The sequence below is a fragment of the Wyeomyia smithii genome, chromosome 2 (assembly GCF_029784165.1).
Source record: "Wyeomyia smithii strain HCP4-BCI-WySm-NY-G18 chromosome 2, ASM2978416v1, whole genome shotgun sequence".
Lineage (NCBI taxonomy): Eukaryota > Metazoa > Arthropoda > Insecta > Diptera > Culicidae > Wyeomyia > Wyeomyia smithii.
The window spans coordinates 140,325,522-140,347,730 of NC_073695.1; the positions used below are offsets into that span (position 1 = coordinate 140,325,522).

The 22,209-nt window shown below is 38.9% G+C and overlaps 1 protein-coding gene across 1 annotated transcript in view; it reads left to right on the forward strand.

The window, feature by feature from the left end:
* The window catches only part of LOC129720825 (muscle calcium channel subunit alpha-1), a 1,271,065-nt gene that overhangs the window by 992,589 nt on the left and 256,267 nt on the right, over window positions 1-22,209 (forward strand). Inside the window, exon 15 of the mRNA XM_055672633.1 lies at window positions 3,515-3,622. Within this exon, the coding sequence (XP_055528608.1) occupies window positions 3,515-3,622 (108 nt within the window). The remainder of the gene's footprint in view (window positions 1-3,514; window positions 3,623-22,209) is intronic.

Consider the following 22,209-nt stretch of genomic DNA (forward strand, 5'->3'; position numbering starts at 1 on the left):
ATCCAATTACTAAAACTTGAGATATCATTCACGAAACTGTAACTAACGGGATATATTGCTATTCAGCAATTATGAGAACCCCCAAACAAGCCCAGGGTCGGCACAGGTTCGCGACTCATTGCCAAGAAAACACTTGTGACTTCTCTTTCACCAAAAATTCCCCTTTATTCTTAATATCTCCACTTTTGGATTTCTTAATCACCCTACTCCTACCTCGAAACTCGGTGGCGCGCCTTCTTTGAAGCCGGGACTGCGGTCAGCGGTCTGGTGGGTCGCCTGTTGGTAACGGTTGGGCGAGGTTGCCGAGTGCAACCGTAGCAGTAATTTTTGGTGGTGGGTAACAGCGGCTGGCGGCGTGGTGGTGATGCACGATGGGCGTCGATTCCAGGGTAAAAATACGGGGTCCTGTCGTTTAAGGACGTTTTAGCGTCGAGTAGCTATTGGTCGTGATCGTAACGCGATCGAAGGTTCATTCCTACTTGTCGTTTGCTTTGCGTACCGCTTGTTTCTCCTTCTCCAAGCTTCTATTGAATAAACTTACTTCTTCTCTTTTCCTTGAACTACACTTCTCCACTTTTCTATAAAGTAACTTTCTATCTTTCAGGCGGTTGGAATTGGAATGACCAACCCTCCTAGTTGTCCTCGCTCTCACGACCAATAGCCTTAGTTTTTCGCGCCAAGAATATTACTCTCACAAGTTTTTTTTCGCCTTTTATCACCACCCATCTGCAGATTGGTTCCATTTTCCGCCCCCTGGTGGTGGGTGGGATGAAGCTGTTTCGTTGCGGCTGCATGCTTCATCAGAGATGGGGTGGGAGGGGTACGTCTGGTAATCAGATCCCACCTGAGTTTTCTTGACATTTTACTGGAATTTATTCTACTCGCACGATGCTCTCACCATTCTTAAATAGAAATTATACCGACAGTCACAAAACTACCTAAAACATGCAAAATTATGACTTTATGTGCTAAATTTGCCTCTAAATCCAATACAAAGCGATGACATATGATCCTTTTTTCACTTAAATGTTTGTTAATGGCGCTTATTACGAGAGTCACTCCACGGCGAAATCAGAGTGAAGTGAATACAATCCTATTACGGGACTCACGTAAGTGAGAAAAACGTCGCGAAGTGACATCTGCCGTGGAATCTGGGTTATTATGAGTGTCATATCAGTGAAGTGAGAACGGAAAAAGCGACGTTTCGCGTGGAATTATTTCACGACCATTTTGAACGGTGAAATGATTCCACGAAGCTGCCATAAGTCTTAAAGTTGATTGATTTGTGATCTAACGGTAAATATTGGATTTATTCTTCAGTAACGAAACGAATCGGAATTTGGTCCGTGCCTTAAAGCGGTCAAACTTTGATTTTTTTTACCCGGTGAAAGAAATGCAAACTAGTTCAGGAAATTTTCGATACCGAAAGAAACATTTTTTTTTATGCCGAATGTCTTAGAAATGCAGAGCACGTCAAGATCTGGTGTTATCTAAAAAAACAAAAAAACAAGACTTTCTGGGACTTAAAGATTTTTGAGCTGGGAAATAATCTCATTTCACTTGTCCCATTCTCAATTTCACTTCACTGTCAATCTCACCCCACGGAGGTGAGTTTTGTCACCTCACTTGAGGTGGAATCGGGAATAAGTCTAAAAAAGAGAAGTGAGCGTGAAAGTGAAATATATCCCACCATGAAGCGACTTCCGTAATAAGCACCAATGTTCAGGAGAGCAATTTGAGGAAAAATAATTAGTATCTGATCACTAAAACTTGAGATATTATTCACAAAATTACGTGAAACATGCGAAATTATGACTTTTTATGCTTAACCCTCTAGTGCCCAATGCCGCCATTTGGCGGGCTTCAGTCAAAGTTCTGAATAGCTTCAATGAATACTTAAAAAGTGTATATAATGATTTATAGTGGTTTTACCTAAGCCCGTCTAGAAATTAACTTGGGCACTAGAGGAATAATTCGTCTCCAAATCAAAATTCAAAGCGATGACATGTGATTCTGTTTTTCATTAAAATGTTCGTTGATGTTTAAGAAAGACATTTGAGAAAAAATAACAGGTATCTGTTTGGTAATCAAACTCGAGATATGCTTCACAAAACTACGTGAAACATGCAAAATCATGACTTTTATGCTGAATTTGCCTCTAAATGAATCGAAGCAGTAATCTGTGATTTCTACTATAATAAAATGTTCATTGTGTTAAGGAAACATATTTTAGAGAAAAATAATAGGTATCTGATCATTTGAAATTTAAATATTTTCCACAAAACCACATGAAAAATGAAAAAACCATATTTTTTAGGCTCAATTTGCCTCTAAATCAGAATTCAAGGCGATGACACGTGATTTTTTTCAATAAAATGTTCGTTGATATTCAGGAATGACATTCGAGATGAAATAGTAGTTATCTGATAACCGAAAATAGAGATATTATTCACAAAACTAAGTAAAACGTGCAATATATCATGAATATTTTGGCTCAATTTGTCTTTAAATCCAAATTCAAAGCTATGATACATGATTTTTTCCATTAAAATTTTTGTTTATGTTCAGGAAAGACTTTTGAGTAAAAATAACAGATTTTTGATTACTGAAAATTCACAACACTACGTTGAACGAGCAAATTCATAAATATTTGAACCCAATTTGCCTCTCAATCGAAATTCAAAGCTATAATATGCAATAGTTCTTCATTGAAATGTTTGTTAATGTTCAGGAAAGACATTTGAGGAAAAATAATAGGTATCTTATTGCTAAAAGTTAAGATATAACTTTAAAAACATATACTTTAAAAATACATATATATATATATATATATATATATATATATATATATATATATATATATATATATATAATAATTATATATATATATATATATATATATATATATATATATATATATATAATATATATATATATATATATATATATATATATATATATATATATATATATATATATATTTATATATATATATATATATATATATATATATATATATATATATATATATATATATATATATATATATATATATATATATATATATATATATATATATGTATATATATATATATATATATATATATATATATATATATATATATATAAATATATATATATATATATATATATATATATATATATATATATATATATATATATATATATATATATATATATATATATATATATATATATATATATATATATATATATATATATATATATCAGAGTTTTTTCATTGATTGAAAAGATTTGGAGATTTGACAATTTTGAATGGAATGACTCATGATTTGAAAGAAAATATCCAGTAAGTGGACATTGAAAATAATCAATATTTTTTCCATATTCCTATTTACTCTCGATGATTTTTCCATTATTACATTAAATGACATAACTACTATGATTGTTAAAACAACAACTCATCATCGATGGAAAACGACTTACAAATACAACGCACCGATGTGACAAACGTTATTTGATGCTCTCTCAGTACGTAGTCAAATGTGTGATAGTAGCTATAAAAACTATCGGAAACATAATGCTAGTGACTTACCTACTTCAATTTATGTTTGCTGTTATTGGCGTACAGTTGTTCAAGGTAATTTCTTGTTTAAATGTTAGAGTTCTAATTCCTGTTCTTTGTTAAACTCATTATATAGAACTATAGTAGAGCTAGCTATTTCGTTAGTAGATTACATGTTTATGCAATCATATCCAATTCAAAATAAAAAAGACTAATAAGAAGTTTTGATTCCGGAGTCAAAAGAACATAAAATTCATGCATTTGTAGTATAGATGAAATTTTCCTAACAGTACGACCTATTCTCATCGATGTTATTTTTTGTCAGATTACATGCGTTCAACAAATTGTAACTCAAAGTTTCATGGTTTATCATGAGACAATGATGGGGGTAAGCGGGGTAATTGCGGCTGCAATTTATTTTTTCCTTTGAAAAGAGGCTCATCCCTTCAATATCCGCGTCTAAAAAATAAGAACTGTACTATTTTTGTTTGTTTTCCTACTTTTCCTACTTTTTTTTAAGTTTAAATATAAATTGAAAATTTGCAGATTTTTTTCATCCGGGGTAAGCCCGTCCACGAGCCGGGGATGATCGCCCACCATGTGGTGTGGATAACAAATATTTTTAGAGCGAAAGCGGTTGATTTTATCGGTACAATGTTTTGGGCAAAGTTGTATGTAATATTCTTTTCTTTAAAAAAAAATATACACTGTAAAAATACGACAAACCAACATTTTTGTTTTCTAAGTTTTAACTTTTTCCAGTTTTCAATTATCTAATTTCAATGTTTAGGTAACTTTGTGGTTTTCATAATAAATAGATTTTTCAAAGTTGGAGTTATCAAGCTAATCAATTTGTAATATACCCGCGTTAAAGTTTGAAATAAATGCTCAGTAAACCTGTCTGTATGATTTTTTCGTAGACTTGTGTATAACAAGTAAAGTTTTGACATATAGTCAAAAATAGAAATATATAAATAGAAATATTGCATTGGGGGGTACTATACGGAGGGCTGGCGTGCAAAGAAGCGGCACCATAATTACGATGTCTCACATGCTTCTAGATTTGGTGGACGACATCAGCATCTTTGATATCAACCGTAGTGCAGTGAAAGAGACCTTCGGACTAGAGATGGTCGGGTACGGGTACGGATTCGGGTCGGGTTTCGGGTAACACCAAAAAATATTTGACGGGCTCGGGTCGGGTACGGGTAATTTATAAAACCAAGGCTTCGGGTTCAGGTCGGGTACGGGTTTGAAAAATTTTCAATTGTTCGGGTACGGGTTATTCGATTTTCGTGCATTATGAGAATTAAATTTTTAACATTTCAATTTTAGGTCTTTTCTTAGTGTCGATAATCGGAAAGATCGGAGAAGAAATTGTTCATTCTCACTCAACGAGAGATCGGCCAATACCTATTCTGAATGTTGTCGGCAGTCTTTGCACCAAGGGAATGACATCGTGCTATCTTTTTCTAATGTGAAAGTGAATAGTTCTTCCTACAACCGTTTTGAGTTAATTGGAATTTTCGCCGGGCTTTTTTCATATCTGTCAGGGAAACCGCGGAGCATTGTACAGTAAGGCAACTTAATACAAAGGCTGGCTAAGCAAAAGAAGGGTGGATAAATGCGACAAAAATACGGTATTTACTTAATTTTGGGGTGCTGAACACCAATCTCTATTCCATTTTTATTTGAGGCCGTCCATAAAGCACGTGACCTAATTTTATTGATTTTGGCACTTTTCTCCTTACTTTTTTTATTAAATAGAATCATATCTTCAACCACAAGCAACACCACAGGGCGTCCTCCTCACAGAAACAAATTACGTAGCTTTGGCACAACCCGAATTTGCGAAAAATAAGGTTTTTTTAAATTAAAACAAATAGGTAGTACACACTAACAACAAATTAACAAAATCAAAGCTATCATTGAAGCTGCGGAGCGTTTTAAAATTATAATTTTTTTAAAAACATATGTCAAAAAACGTCAGTATGCCAAACTTCGAGAAGTCATAAAAAAATCAGATCTCATGATATTGCATCCAAATTTTGGATTAAAGCCCTTGAATGTTATAGCAATAATGGAAAAATATTATTAAACAACTGACGTAAAAAAAATTTCAGGCGGGTGGCCACCGATTCCTCACTGTGCATTGAGATGTTTGGTACGAAGCAAAGATGTATATGAGACATGACAGCGATTGGTTTGCACTGTGACCAGGAATGCCGCATGTACAGAAATATCTGTGTTATACCGATTTTAAGATTCAGTCGATGACATCGAATCTTTATTCAAAAAATAAAGGTTTTTGGCAAATGCAAATAAATTATAAAATTTTTCTCAAGTTATAAACAATATTAACTTTGACCTTATTATAATATTTAGATTTCAGTTCACTGCAATGTTCACATAAAACTCGTCGTTTTGCCTTTCTCCTAGAAAGGTATAGCAATCACTGCAAAAACCAAAGGTATAAAAGTGTTAAAAAGAGCCGGATGTCACTCGACTCAGTTCGACGAGCTGAGCATTTTATGTATGTGTGTGTGTGTGTGTGTGTGTGTGTGTGTGTGTGTGTGTGTGTTTGTGTGTGTGTGTATGTGTGTGTGTATGTGTGTGTATGTGACGCTCTCCCTGGACCGATTTCAATGTAATTAACCCAATGCCGCCGTTTGGCGGGCTTCAGTCGAAGTTCTGAATAGCTTCAATAAATACTGAAAAAGTGTTTATAATGGTTCATAGTGATTTTACCGAAGCCCGTCTAGAAATTAACTTGGGCACTAGAGGGTTAATCGCAAATGAATGGTCTAGTTGCCCCATAAGACCCTATTGAATTTTATTGTTATCCGATTTTTAGTTTCGAGGTTATGTATCAAAATGTGAAAATCACGCAACATCAATATCTCAGAAACTACACAACCGATTTGAAAAAATTAATTTCAAAAGAACGGGCTACCTAAAAAACCCTTAACTTTTGAGTTTTATGAAGATTGAACCTGTGGTTCAGAATTCATGGAAATAAACGTGTTCTGGAGACTATTTAATCTCAAATGAAAGGCCTAGCTGCCTCATAACACCCTATTGAAATTTGCTGTAATCGGACTGTTACTTCGTCTGTAATGTTTCGAAATGTGAAAATCACTAAACTTCATTATCTTAGAAACTACACAACAGATTTGAACAATATTGATATAAGATGAACGGGCTAGTTAAGGGTTAACTGATGAATTATGATTGAACACGTGGTTTCAAATGTTGGCTACCCTATACGTTCCCTTTTCATTTGATAATAATTGAACTTAAGCAACCGTTATATATTAAATTGTTAAAACAACGAAAGTCTATATTCTCAAAGATAACACGACTTATTTGAACATAACTAGTGTCATACAAACGAGTCATCTCTCAAACTTACAAATAACAAACTTTATAACAATTTGATATGTGGTTCAAAAGTTTTGGAACGAAAAGAAGTTCAAAGACTATTCAAAACTATACCTGCGTTGATCAATATATATGGCCTCAACATGATTTAAATGTGGTATCGTACTATTTGAACGTTCCCGGTATCGCTCGTGATTGAATTGTTCGAAATTAAGTGTCATTTCTTTATTTCGCTATTTCTTAAGCACTAACATTACGTCAAATTTCATATTTTATTGTGGAACAGTACCACCGTCCCCTGTAGTTTAATTGGTCAAAACACCATGCCGGAGACAGGGATATTGCGGGTTCAAGTCCCGTCGGGATGCGGTATATTTTTCCAAATCTGTATCATATTTCCAGTTCGCTTATTTTTCGCTCTCTTTACTTCACATACTGTCTGCTTAAAAAACCTGGATATAAGCATTCATGTAAATCTATTTTTCACAAATAATAAGTTTGAATGAGAAAGGCTGAGTCTGACCGCTAGGTGGATTAATTTTGGTTTTACCTAAATTTTGAATGCAGTCACAACCGTGGCAAACTGCGGCAACTAAACTTTTAAGCTACTTTTCTACAAAAAATCGAGTTTTTTAATTTTTTTCTAGTGTCAGGCCCACTATGACCAAATTTTACAATATCTAACGAAAAGAGTTTGTTTTGCACGATATTTACAACAACTTTTCCTTTTTTCAGTTAATGCAAACGGTCCGATGGTGTCAATGGACACGACGCCGAAGGTTGTATTGGGTGTGGTTGTGACGATATGTGGTTTTTTTGCCGGTATCGCATGTTTATTTATTTTGCAGAGTTCACACGACCTGACGTAATCTGAAACTGTTTGTTTCATATTTGGCCAGGAATAGAGTGACTTCAATTTTTTATACAACCTATTTATCCCAGGGTGACCTCCAACTGCGGAGTCATGATAATGTTTAAATATATTATTGATTTCTACTGTTGATGTGATTTCAACAGGTTTTTTATAAATTAATACGGTAGTGTTCCTCAGAGCTGCATTACCTAAATTTTTAAACTCACTGATATCGATATGATTGAATATAAAATCCTTTGCTTGTATTGCTAGTTTTCTTTGTGGAATTTTCTTTTTATTTGTATTATTAGCAGGCCTGCCGTCGATTGTTTCCATCGCTTTTCGTAGCTTATGTTTAAAATTGTCTCGTATTGCGAGTGCTAGCATCTTCCGAAATTTCTTATCATATATTGTCATATTTATATATCGACTACTTTGTGATAAGTTCGTATGTCTAAACGTAAATAAAACGAGGGAGAGTTATATCCCTTGTTCTCCACAAGCGTGAATCATCTCTCACTCGTTTTGTTTACGTTTAGACATACGACCTTATCACAAAGTAGTCGAGATATGTTTTTGCCTTTCTCCTATAAAGGTATAGCAATAACTAAAAAAACTAAAGGTATGAAAGTGCTCCAGAGGGCCGAATGTCGTATATCACTCGACTTAGTTCGACGAGCTGAGCATTTTCTGTATGTATGTATGTGTGTATGTGTGTGTGTGCGTGTGTGTGTGTATGTGCAACTTTTTTTTCTCACTCGCTTTTCTCAGAGATGGCTGAACCGGTGTAGTGTAGTTGCTATTAAATTTCATTGTAATCGGATTTTTGGTTTTGGTTCAATATGTCAAAATCACAAAACATTAATATCTCGGAAACTGCACAACCGACTTTAACAAAACTGATGTCGAATGAACATCTTCAGAACTTTTAACTTACAAATTTCATAAAGATCAAACATATGGTTCAAAAGTTATGTGAAGAAATGTTTTCCAGAGGCTGTTTAAACTCACTCACTCTTCTCAGAGATGGCTGGACCGATTTTCACAAAACTAGTCTCGAATGAAAAGCCTTGTTGTCCCATAGGTTGCTATTGAATTTCATTGTAATCGGTTGGTAACTTTGTCCGTTATTTATAAAAATGTCAAATCATGTTATAAAAGCAAAGCATATACCAAAGACTGCTTAAACTCATATTAGAAATTAGTTGAAAATGAAAGGTCTAGTGACCTCATAACACCAGACCGATGTCATGGCAGCTGTTTCCTGAAGCCGCCGCCGCTGATGATGAACCTAGTGTTGAAAATACGATCATAAGCTCCGTTCATTGTGCCGCATGTGTTACTGTACAGATTTTTTCGTTCTTCTAACTATATTGAACGTAGGGCTATCCAGAACGTTTTGAAACATGTTTGAACATGACCATTTATGTCCTGCACAAAATCCATAGAACGTCAAAAACAAAACAGTTGTTTTTCGCTTTTTGCATTCCTACACACCGCTTGCAGCAACAGTTGATCTCGCATGGACAGAGCTTATTCGGCTTTTTCGCAAGCACTGACAGCCTTTTGACGTATAATCGAGCCAGAGTGCCAGAGAAAAACTGCTTCAAGCAAAATGTATGGGGATGACGTTCGTGACAGGGATGTGCATAACACCCTATTGAACCTTCATTGTAATCGGATTTTTAGTTTGGGCACCGTGTATCAAAATGTGAAAATCACGAAATTTCATTATCTCAGAAACTAAACAACCAATTTAAACAAAACTGGTGCCAAATAAACGGCCTGTCTTGAAAATCCTTAATTAATAATTAAACACGTGGTTGTATAAATGATGTATAAAAGAAGGAAATCATGTTGTGAAAAGAAACATATTCCAAAGACTGCTTAAGCTCACTCAATTTTTCCAGAATGGTTGGATTTTCACTAAATTAGTCTCAAATAAAAGATCTAGTTGCGCAATAAAATCCAATTTAATTACACTGTTATCGGACTTTAACTTTGTCCGTATCAAATTGTAAAAATCACATGTATCAAATTGTAAAAATCACAAAACTTAATTAGGTACCACAGAAACTACACAACCGATTGAACATAGTTGGACCAAATAAACTTGTCTTTAAAACCATCATAATGTTCAAGCATGTGGTTTAAATGTTATGGAAACAAAAGTGGCTCGGAGGCTGTTTAAAACTATAGAAACGATCAAAATATGTGGCCTAAACATTTTTCAAATTTGATGTTGTACTATAACCAGATTAGGTAGAATTTGGCCATTTTAGGAAGTATTCCGGCAACCAGTCAAGTAGTCATGGAGACTGCGAGCTCAAGTCCCGCCTGGATGCGGTATGTTTTTTTTTAATGGGAGCGTTGTGTTATTTTGTTAGAACAAATAATAAGTTCCAATGAGAAAGGCTGGGTCTCACCACTAGGTGGATTAATTTGGGTTTTCTTTAACTTTACCAGACATGCATTTTTAATAGTGGACTCCTTCCTTATAGTGGACCATCCGCCTGGAACTCTGGGTTCATTAACATTCGTTCACATTCACACTCGGTTTTTGTCTAACTCCGGCCATCATCTCGAGAAACCACATATGACAATTAGTGCATATAACGTGCGAGGTACCCAGGTATTTTGCCAGGACGGGTCGGGTACGGGTCGGGTTCAAGCAATTTCGGCGTTTTTTTCTTTCGGGTACGGGTCGGGTACGGGTTTTTGAAATAGATATTTTTCGGGTTTGGGTCGGATACGGGTATTCTTAACAAACCAGACTTCGGGTTCGGGTCGGGTACGGGTTTGAAAATGTTTGATTAGTCGAATACGGGTCGGGTACGGGTAACAAATTTCCCATACCCGACCATCTCTACTTCGGACCTCTCAGGAGAGCGGAGCCTACTCATGTAGACTCTGCAAGGACTTGGGATAATTCCGAATGAAACATCAGAGTCCTTTACGCATGGTCATTCGACCATGCGGAACGCTTGATGAAACAAGATTGAATTTATGAAACTAACTCAACTTAATTCTACCCTGTCAAAAGAGTTGGCTATGTGGCCGTCATCGTTTCATTCCCAGCGGAAACAGAACGTCGAATTTCAAATTCGAATGCTATAAAAGGATAACAAAGTACCGTTCTCATGAAATAAGTAAAAATTGCTAAGTGCATTGAAAATGTTTTCTTAATCATACACGGGCGGCTATTATTTCAAAACCTGTCTGTGAGAACGGAATGTCGCGATTTATTCCTAATTCGAAGAATATGCATGGACAAGAATATTCCTGTCCATGGGAATGTAATGCAAAAGTTTATGTTAATCAAAAGTGTTTCCTAATTTCTTGGAAGGCCTGTTCAGGAGTTAAGCTGCGAAAATAGGACTCATCATTAACTCTGCCAAAACGAAATACTTGATGGCTAGTAGAGAGCGTAGTAGTCCAACAGATTGTGAGGTGGTGTTAGATGGAGAAACTTTTGAAGTAGTCGACGAAGTTATTTACTTGCAAAAACACTAGGGACATGTGACAACGAGGTTAGCCGTGAGATAAAATGGCGGATAGCAGCTGCAAACAGGGTCTTCTACGGATTTTATTACAATAGCTAATTGTATTTCGGACGTCTTCGTAATCGAAACTCTTTTATTTTTAGGTTGGAGTTTGCTCGAAACTATAAATTTATAATTTATTCATTTTAAAGGGGGAAAGAGATATGATTTCATATAACTTACAATTTTATTCCATTTTAGTTTTGTAATAGATTCGAAAATGTAAATAATTTTATAAATGTTCAAGTAATTTTAGAAACGTTCAAAGACTCAATTAATCCACGCGCTGCTCACTGCTTAGTTTTAATTCGTCGTCTTGCTTGTGGTCGTCTTCCTTTTTAACAGGATGTTGGTACTGTCAGATCAGTAAGCAGAGGGTAAGCCCGACATGGCTTGTCAGATGATAAGGCAGTTTCGGACAGGGACAGTTCGATTTTGTCACTCTTGCCACTATGGGAACATTCCCCCGCCCGTATTGCTGGTGACTGGACCTCAGCTATACTACTTCCGTTAACATCTAATAGTGCAAGCTTTACTACAGGTCTCTGTAGAATTTTGTTCGCTGTTTGCACTTCAGCTCGTCGAACCCTACCATCCTTGCCCGGGAAAACCTTTATGACCCGTCCTCTAACCCACCTGTTGCGCACAGTTTCATCTACCACTACTACCAAGTCACCTGTCGCAATTGGTTTTGTGTCAGCAAACCATTTTGTCCTCCGAGCGATAGTTGGGAGGTAGCTTTTCACCCACCTATTCCAAAATTGTTGCAGAAGATGTTGTATTAAATTCCAGCTATGCTTCAATGCCAGCCCTCCATCAATCGGTGCCTTAATCGGTTGTGTTACTCCAGATGAGCTCATCAGCAAAAAGTGATTAGGTGTCAATGATTCTTGTTCCTCAGTTTCAAGAGGTATGTATGTCAGAGGTCGAGAATTGACCATAGCCTCGGCTTCTGTTAAAACCGTACAGAACGATTCCTCATCCAGCTTCGAGGAATTTGAGATACATTCCATTGCCTTCTTCACAGCTCTCACCATCCGCTCCCAGCAGCCCCTCATGTGCGGTGCCGCGGGAGGAATAAAATTCCACTGCGTGTTACTATCCGTGAATGTGCTGGCTAAATCATGGTTGATGTTGAGAATCTCTTTTTCGAGTTCGCCACTAGCGCCTATGAAGTTTGTACCGTGGTCCGAAAATATTTCCTGTGGAGATCCCCTGCGAGCGACGAACCTCCTGATAGCTTTTTTACAAGAGTCAGTGCTGAGGCTTGTTACCGGTTCGATATGTATGGCCCTAACCGTGAGGCAAGTAAACAATGCAGCCCACCTTTTAACAGATTTTCGACCGATTATAATTAAATAGGGCCCAAAGTAGTCGATTCCCGTATAGGTAAACGGTCTTATATACGGTGTTACTCTTTCGATAGGAAGCGCAGCCATTCTCGGAACAACCGGAACGGTTTTGTAGATACGGCACCACTGGCATCGTCGTGCAACTCGTCGCACTTCAGTTCGTAAACGAGGAATATAAAACCTTTGGCGAATCTCGTTGATAACAGTTTCTCCGTTTCCATGCCCGTTGATCATCATCGCTCTCTATGTGTGGCGCTGCAGAAATGCCCACGCTTTCGATTGAAAAGAAATGACCAATCAAATTGTGAAAGTCTTCGTCCTCAGAACGAACGCTTACATGGAGGGTACGATGAAAAAGCTGCGACCTCAGATTACTTGGGACTACGCCGTGCACCGACCAGCCAATTCGCGTTTTGGTTGCCACCGGTTCTCCAGGTTTACCTTCTCGTACCTTACAAGACGTCATGAGGTAAGTGTTATCTTGACCAATCAAGATGCGCGGTACTGCATTATGTAAATTGCATACTGGTAGGCCACGCAAGTGAGAGAACTCTTGCGATAAGTTCTCGTAATTCATGTTTTGCTGCGGTAGGTCTAGGCTATCCACAGTATAAACTTTCATGTTGTATTGATTCGTCATATTTCGTCCCGAAATCAGCACCTCCAAGCGTTGCGATTCCGGTATCATTTTTGTGACGCCTCCAGTCCACTGCAAGCATAAATTTTCGGACCGCCCTGCAACCCCCAACTGGTTGGCAAGTTCTTCTTCCATCATAGTTATAGATGACGCATCATCAAGTATGGCAAAAGTTTCAATTGAGCAGTTATTTCCATAAATAACAACAGGAATAACGCGGAAAAGTGTATCACTCTCAGTGAAACGATGCATTGCAACTGTAGACTTCATACTAGTGTCCGGATCCTTAGGATGCAGCATTTTGTTGTGTGCTTCACGGCAGTCATTCACACCGCACAGACCCGCCTTACAAGGCCAGCGACCATGAAGACCTAAACAGCGGCGACATATACTATGTTGCTGTACCGCCTTCCAACGTTCTGCTACCGAAAGGTTTTTAAACGTGAAACATTCTCGTATTTTATGCCCAGCTTTGTTGCATACTATGCACTGCTTGCTTGCGTCATTGTTTGTTGCTCTCTTTTCTCCCATTCTCTCGTTGTGGCGATCATCGATCTGTTGAGCAGGGGCGTGCGTGTTAATGTAAACTTTTCCCTTTGTTTTAATTTTTTCCTCTCTACCAGGTAGCGTTTTTTCATTAGGAGCACCTACCGACACACGGCTTACTGCAGAAACAAGCGTTGACATATAATCACCAAAAACTCCGAGATCCACGACGGAATACCCCTGCAGGTATAACGCCCAGTCTAGTTTTATATTAGAAGGTAACTTGTCCACTAGTTCCTGCATCAGAGTAGGGTTTGCAAGATGACTATGTAGCCCAACAGCTCGTAAATACTCACAGAAATTTTGCACTGCAAGTGCAACGGAAGAATGGGTGTAACGGAAGATGGGTGTAACAGGAAACAGCAAACCGCATCCTTTGCAGGTCCTCTCAGACAGCGCTGGAGACGCATAAGGTTTTCGGCATGCGAGTATCCGCACATAATAGTGGAATTGTTATAGCTGCTAACGAACAACTGCCAATCAGCAGGATCTCCAGTGAATATAGGCAAATCTTTTGGTACCACATGCCTCGCCGCTAGCTGCTCTGCGTTTACTGCCGACGATGATATGTTGAACAAGCCAATCGCATCTAAATTACGTGATAACTGTGTTGATGTGGAGGGAAAAGGCTGGCAACCTGCAGCGGGCACGACCCGAGATGTCATGATACCAGAAGGGTAATGATGCGCGTCTGAGCGTTGATCGAGCCTTAGACTTGCGACAGAACTGGCATAATCTTTACAATTGTTTTCTGGTTTAAAAGGATCTGACACTACTGGGGAAATTTGCGACCATACAGAATAATGCGACTGATTTGGAATAGGGTTCATCATAGGTGATACTAGTTTATTTACACTTTGATATGGTAGTAACGAGGGGTAGTGCAACATTGGTGGAGGACGGGTAATGAATTGATCGTTACTCACCGGGCCAAAATAATTTGATGGTACTGGTATTGGCTCAGCATCTAGTGTTGGTCTGGTCCAACGTTGTAGTTGTTTTCCTCTCGCAGATGGTATCTGCTCTTGCTCAGGAATAGTTTCATGATATACGTCACTTGTAAACGTCAAATCTTTTACGTTCACTGCCGTTTGCTTACTCATCGTTGTTACTATTAGAGATATTTCAAATTCCTGGAGATGATGTCTGTCCATAGGAGATCTGTCTCCGCTGTTGACGTCGATCAGCTTTTTTGATGCAACATCATCCTCGCGTGTTCCAGCTATATTGTCTCGGACTTGGCGATCTTCGGGTGAACTTTCTGGTACTGGCAAATCCGTAGCGATGGCTTGTGACACAAAAGCTGTGTTAGCTTCGGTCGACGAATCTTTATTCGCACTAATTGTTGTTGTCACTTTTGACAAGGAACTGACCTCCGCGATAGCTTGTTGCTCTTGCACCCAATTCTCCACTCTGTTTTGCTCAGCACTCCTAACACTACAACGGCTGCCGTCACTGACGTCATCACTCCCGGCTTCCAAACTAGCTTGCAGTATTTCGTATTTCCTATCAATATATTGTTGTTGAATGGCCTTCTCTTCTTCTAATCTTTTGAGCTCCAGCAGCATTCGGGCTTGTCGCACACTTGAAGTGCTGGATCGCACAGATTTGACACTCACTGGCTTAGTTGCATCTCGTGGGCTACACGGAACACAAACAAAATTGCTCCCGTGGGGCAAATTCTCTCCCACACCAGCGCATGAGTGATGAAGCCACTTTTTACAAGTGGTACATTCCGATAATGGATCAGCAGCATCCACACGATTACACGATGAACAGCTTGGCATTTGGAGGTTAGCCTTTCCTTTTGATCTCGTCACACGGCAGCTCATTCTGATGATCGTAGTCGACAATGATCAAGATCTTCCGAAAATCCACTGATTCGGTAATAATATTAAAATTTTTCGAGTTTCTATTACAATAGCTAATTGTATTTCGGACGTCTTCGTAGTCGAAACTCTTTTATTTTTAGGTTGGAGTTTGCTCGAAACTATAAATTTATAATTTATTCATTTTAAAGGGGGAAAGAGATATGATTTCATATAACTTACAATTTTAGTCCATTTTAGCTTTGTAATAGATTCGAATATGTAAATAATTTTATAAATGTTCAAGTAATTTTAGAAATGTTCAAAGACTCAATTAATCCACGCGCTGCTCACTGCTTAGTTTTAATTCGTCGTCTTGCTTGTGGTCGTCTTCCTTTTTAACAGGATGTTGGTACTGTCAGATCAGTAAGCAGAGGGTAAGCCCGACATGGCTTGTCAGATGATAAGGCAGTTTCGGACAGGGACAGTTCGATTTTGTCACTCTTGCCACTATGGGAACAAATTTCGTAACCAGCTGAGGTCCCGCATTTTGCAAACCCGTACTTAACTTGCACTCTACAAAACACTAATCCTTCCCATGGTCCTCTACGGCCATGAAGCATGAACGACGAAAGAAGCCAATCGGCAAGCTCTTGGTGCTTTGAGCGAAGGATTTTGCATTTAATCCTTGGCAGCAAACTAGAAAATGGTGTTTGGCGCAGACGCATGAACCATGAAGTGTACCAGGTGTACACATCGGCGGATAAAATACGGGCTGGGCATGTAACTAGTATGCCGGAAGAACGATCAGCAAAGACCATATTTAGCAGAAATCCCGATAGAGGCCGTCGACTTCGAGGTAGGCCCCGAACTCGTTGGATATATGCTGTGGAGGAGGATGCCCGCGAAATAGTGTTAGGGGAGATTGGAGGATAGCAGCCCAAGACCGAGTAACACGGCATAGTATTCTTGATTCGGCATCGGATTAGGTAAAGTGAGGAAGTACAGTGGTTTGAGAACTGTTAGCATTTGAAAACTTCCATTTCACCAACCAAAAACGTTACATGTTCACAATTTTCACAAAATGTACACAAATTTATTGAAGAAAGATGTCCCACATCAGCATAATAAAAACAGTTTTTGGCAAAGAATTTATTCAATTAACCTTATTCAAATCATGTAATATGAAGAAAAGAAAAGTTTCAAATCGTATAAAAGATATTGCATGGTCTGGCCACATTTTATGCGACTTTTGAGGGTGCAGTAGAATCGAAAGTCCAGATCTGTCGCTCGCAAAGGTAGCGATGAACCGTTGTAAATGGTACATCATCATGTTTCGCCGCTTCACGTAGCTTTTCTGTCCCGTATACTTAAGAAACCTCAATAGAAGTTAAGAGCAGGCATGGGGAAATCACAGCACACCAAAGCGCGTGTGGCATATATGCTAACAGATACACCATGCAGGCATATTCGTATTACCCTCCGTCGCTAGCTAAAGACAAAACACTGGAGAGCCATTCGTTAACACGCGAGCCGAGGATTTTTAACTTCGGCACATGAAGCAACCGAGGACTCACAGTTCCGGGAAACACACAAGCATTGGTCGCCACGACGAGATCGACAATGGTATTTTTTTATTTATATATAAGTATAAGTATTATTACTTGTTTATTACTTATTACTTTTTTACATAGGGCTAACATTTTTTGATGCGATCCCTCCTCTCACCCCCACTCCAAGAAGCTCACAAGGAGCCTTTTGGTAGTGGTCGCATCTGTTTTTTTTAAGTTATTTTCTATTACATACATTCTAGCTTAAATCTTTACAAAACGTGTTTGTCATTTGACAGAATTAAAGATGAGTCATGTTGGCACGTAGATTGGTGGCTTCGGTGGCAGTGTTGAGTGGTAGTAGTGGGTGACGGTATTTGGCAGCGGTGTTTGACGATGTTGATTGACTGTGGTGGTGGGTGGCGGGGTGGCTAGGCAGTATGTAAAGTAAATTTATTAATTTAGTACGGTTTTAATATGTTTCTGGGCATCACGGGGGAGAGGGGCTCGTTGCACTCCCAGTGAGAAAAAATTCTCTTTGAAGGGAGTGTTAGTATCAGCTGGTGGTTGTAACTGAATTCATCTTAGGTTTCAACGTTTATTATCAGACAAACTGTTCAATTTTTGATCGAATGTAACCTTTGACGCTGTTTTTAAACTTTTGGATATTTCGCTCCGCTTTTATGGTTGCTGGCAAGGCATTGTATATTATTTCACCGTAGTAACAAAAGGACGGCTTCATCAGCTCAGAATTTGACCTTCTAATCACTAAATTGGTTTGATTTCTCGTTTCATACCGGTGGGATGGATGTTTTAGCCGCAAGTTATAGTGTGCTATTGGGTTGTGCAATAAATTCTGCATCTGCACAACACACTGAAGTTCTCGCAGTGCGGCAACTGGTAAAATGGAATGGTCTGCTTCGCAATATACTCTTACAGTGGAAAATAGCCGAGGTTTCTTGTGGACTGCTTTGAGGCAACGATTTTGTAGTCGTTGGAGTGACTTAAGCTTCGTATTGCTGGCCGCTCCCACACAGAAATGAGATACTGCAGTTTGGAATGCACGAACGCGTGGTACAAGGAAAGCATCTGTTTGCGTGGCAAGAATTTTGAAGTTTTCCATAAGAGTCCACAGATAGAGCTTAGATCGGAGGATGAGGCATGAATGTGGTCGCTCCATCTTAATGAAGGATAAAGGATAAGCCCTAGGTATTTGAATTTGAATACTCTTTCAATCCCAGTGGAACCAATCTGAAGATGAGCACTCACAGATGTTGAACGAACTGAGTGGAAGATCATGTATTTGGTCTTGTCCAAGTTAAGAGAGAGAAGGTTTTCGCAGAAATATTCTTGAAGTATTGCCACTTCATCAGACATTTGCCAAGTTATGTCGTTCACATTCGCTCCAGGATACGAGAGAGAGGTGTCATCAGCGAACAGGCGAGGCTTTCCATTCAGCCTGAGATTGACTATGTCATTCATGTATATCAGGAAAAATAGTGGGCCAAGGTTGCTTCCTTGTGGAACACCTACTCTTAGCTGGTGATGGGTACTTTTTGCTCCGTTTACTTCGACGTACTGGGTCCGGTTCGAGAGATAATTCTTTAGCAGTTGATTAGGATCAGCCTCCCCGTATCTAAATCTTTAACAATGCCATCAATAAGCTCACAGGTTACAATTTGAGTACTAGAACCGGCACGAAACTCATATTGTCAGTTATACAGAAGTTTATGCTGCTGGGGAAAGTTTACGATTCTTTTTTTTTTTTTTTATTCTCGCTTATTTTCCGTCGGTCTAGTTCCGCCACTGTTGTGGCCAATCACCGACGCCCAGGGAGGCGACTCCACACCCAGGACCCTAACTCACGACCCGTTTATTAACGGACCGGCGCCAACGGCTTTACTTCCTCATGCGATGGAAGGCGTGATCCCAGAGATTTTTCGCCTCAGAAAATCTCCCGGTGTCGGCTAGGATTGAATCTAGACCAGTTGGGTTGGTTGTGAGTGGATCACGCCACCTCACAACCATCGACACCTATGTCGGCGGTGGGATTCGAACCCAGGCGTCGAGCGTGGTTGGCGGAGACGTTACCAACCACACTAGGCCCCCGCTCGATAAGTTTACGATTCTCTTGACTTGTATTTGCTCCAAGATCTTATTGATCACAGATAGAACGGAGATCGGTCTATAATTGCTCACGTCTGTTTTCCAGCCTTCTTTGTAGATCGGAACTAGACGCGCGGTCTTGAGGAATTCTGGATAAAAACCTGATTCGATGCTGTCATTAAATATTTCTTTCAGCAGTTTCGAAAAAAAAACGTGATGCGTTTTGAGGAGTGAGGTATTCCGTCTGGTCCGCAGCTTTTTGATCCATTTAAGTCTTTAATCATTAAAATTACTTCTAGCTCTGTGGTAGGCGATATGAATAACGAATTGCTTTGGTAGTTCAGAAAGCCAAAGCGATTGAAGTCTCGATTGCTGTGTATGGTTGCGGCAAGCTGGGGTCCGATTGAGCTGAAGAATTTGTTAAAGGTATCAGCATGGTCCGTGAGATGAAATGCTGCCATCCACTTTGGTTCGTTCCAACGTTTTGACGACCCATCAGCTCATTGAGGTTCTTCCACATTCTCTTCTGGTCTTTCGTCTCAAAAAGTCTACTGTAGTACTCTTTTTTAGCTCGATCCTTCTCATGCTGTACTTTTTTACAGATGTGAGTAAGCAATTCCTTCAAATGAGTATTGGTATAGGTATCTTCTCCGGCTACTTTCCTTAATACGCAAAAGTTTCCACAAATCAAAGGACATCCATGGAACCCTGTGACCTTAGCTTCTAATGAAACTTTCCTAGTGAACTGTTGCTTAAGCTGGTTATACACATCCAGTACAAGTTGCAAACGGTTTGCTGGTGGTCCGTCGGGAATATTGGTTACGGCAACTCTGAAAGCTTCATCTAATTTGTTATGGCTGAAGATCGTCTTCTCAAGAATCCGTTTCTCCACTGGTTTGCTAAACATTAACGTCGATAAGACTAAAATGTGATCACTAATATCTGTGCTAATAGTTTCGTTTATAACACTCCATCGCAGGGTATCTGAGCAGATGACGTGATCTAACAGGTTGCCACTGGCAGGCCGAGTCGGACATGTATTAGTAACAGAGAAATTGTAGCTATTGAGAATATTCAGATATTCCATCGAAGCTGGACTTCCTGGCAGATTTACAGGAATATTGATATCTCCCACTATTACGCTAGGAATACCCGGTTGTGTTGATACTGCAATTGCATCCAATTTTTCAATAAAAGACAGATAGTTGAAAGAAGGTGGTCTATACACAGCATGTACATGAAGCGGCAGTTGCTCTTGTTTTATCCGAATATGTATGTGATGAAATCCATGATCATGAATACTTTGGATTTCATCGAATTCGACATCTTGTCTTACATAAACAGCCAATCCACCTCCTTGCACATCGGATCGACAGCAAAAAAACACTGCGGTAACGTGGAATATTGTAGAAGTGTTTCCTACTTTCTTGAATCCATGTTTCTCCTACAACAAGTACATCAATGTGACCAGCGTATAACTCCAGAATTTCTTTTAATTTATCAAATTTGTCTGGATTGTTCATGCCGCGAATGTTGAACTGAAGAATTTTAAATGAGAAACGACATTGATTTTGAGTCATACTTTTATTCAGATCACATACAGACATATATTTAAAGTATTTAATTTGATTATTAGGAACTTGGTCCATTATATAGAGTACATTATTGCAGATACACTGCGGTAACTAATTTCTATACACATCTTGCTTTTTAGCTTGGGGTTTAACGGGTGAGGAAATTGAATCGGCACTGGAAGAAGACATGTTGAGGGCACGTTTTTGCGCGGTTCTCGCCAAATCCTACAACTGCACACTACTACGAATGGATACGATTTTCGCTCCATCATTACGCTTGAGTAGAATGCAACCGTTACTTCCAGGCCATACGTATTTTATCCCTAGATCCTGCTGTATCTTCTTCACTTCATCTAGCAATCCTCTTCGAAAAGCCGTCAGCTCGTCTCTAACAGTGATTTTGTTCATCGATTCGCCGAACGTTGGATCTACCTTCGATACTAACAGCAGACCATGTTTGCGTTTACATTCAAAAAGAAGTTCTTTAATATCCATTGTCCTGAAAGTGACTAGAAGCGGTGGCGGTGATACAGAAGGGCCAGAATTTCTAACAGTGATTCGACCAGCAACTATAACGTCTTCAGTAGAACTTGGGCATCCAACAGCTACTCCAACTTTACATACCAGGCTTTTCACGTCCTCTTTCTCCACTGTAGGAAGGCTAAGAATGACCACATTTTTCGATGACGACTCACGACGTATTTTACCCAACTCCATCTCAAGATCATCTACTTTCACAGCTAGTTGTTGGTGGTGGCGGTAGTTTTCATCAATCTCGTTCCGAATACTTTTATTATCTGCCGCTAAACTTGATTGCTTCGCTTGGAGAGTTACGAAATCAGCATGAATATCATCGAACTTTTCAGCCAGAAATGATTGCGACTCCTCAATGTTTCTGTTGGTTTTAACAATTGTCTGCATCTGACTCCGCGTTTCCTCAAGGATGGCTCGGGTTTGTGTTGATTCCAATTTCACTTCGCGTATTGAAACAGTTAGAATTCGAAGCTCCTTAATTAACTCATCGTATCCGTTTTGTTTACTGGTGGTCTTCGCATGTATCTCGGCACACACAGCGATACAGAAGAAGGGTTTTTCTTCGCTTTATTCACAGCATTTCCAACGATCTTAAGACACTTGAAGTGCGCAGACTTGAAACACTGAACACATTCGATAATACGCGACGATTCGTTTTCAGCACGATTGCAAACGTAGCAAATAATAACATCTTCAACATCAGACATAATAACTGATTAACAATACATACACGACCCAAAGCAAACAGAGACATATAACAGACACGACCGAAAGCACCA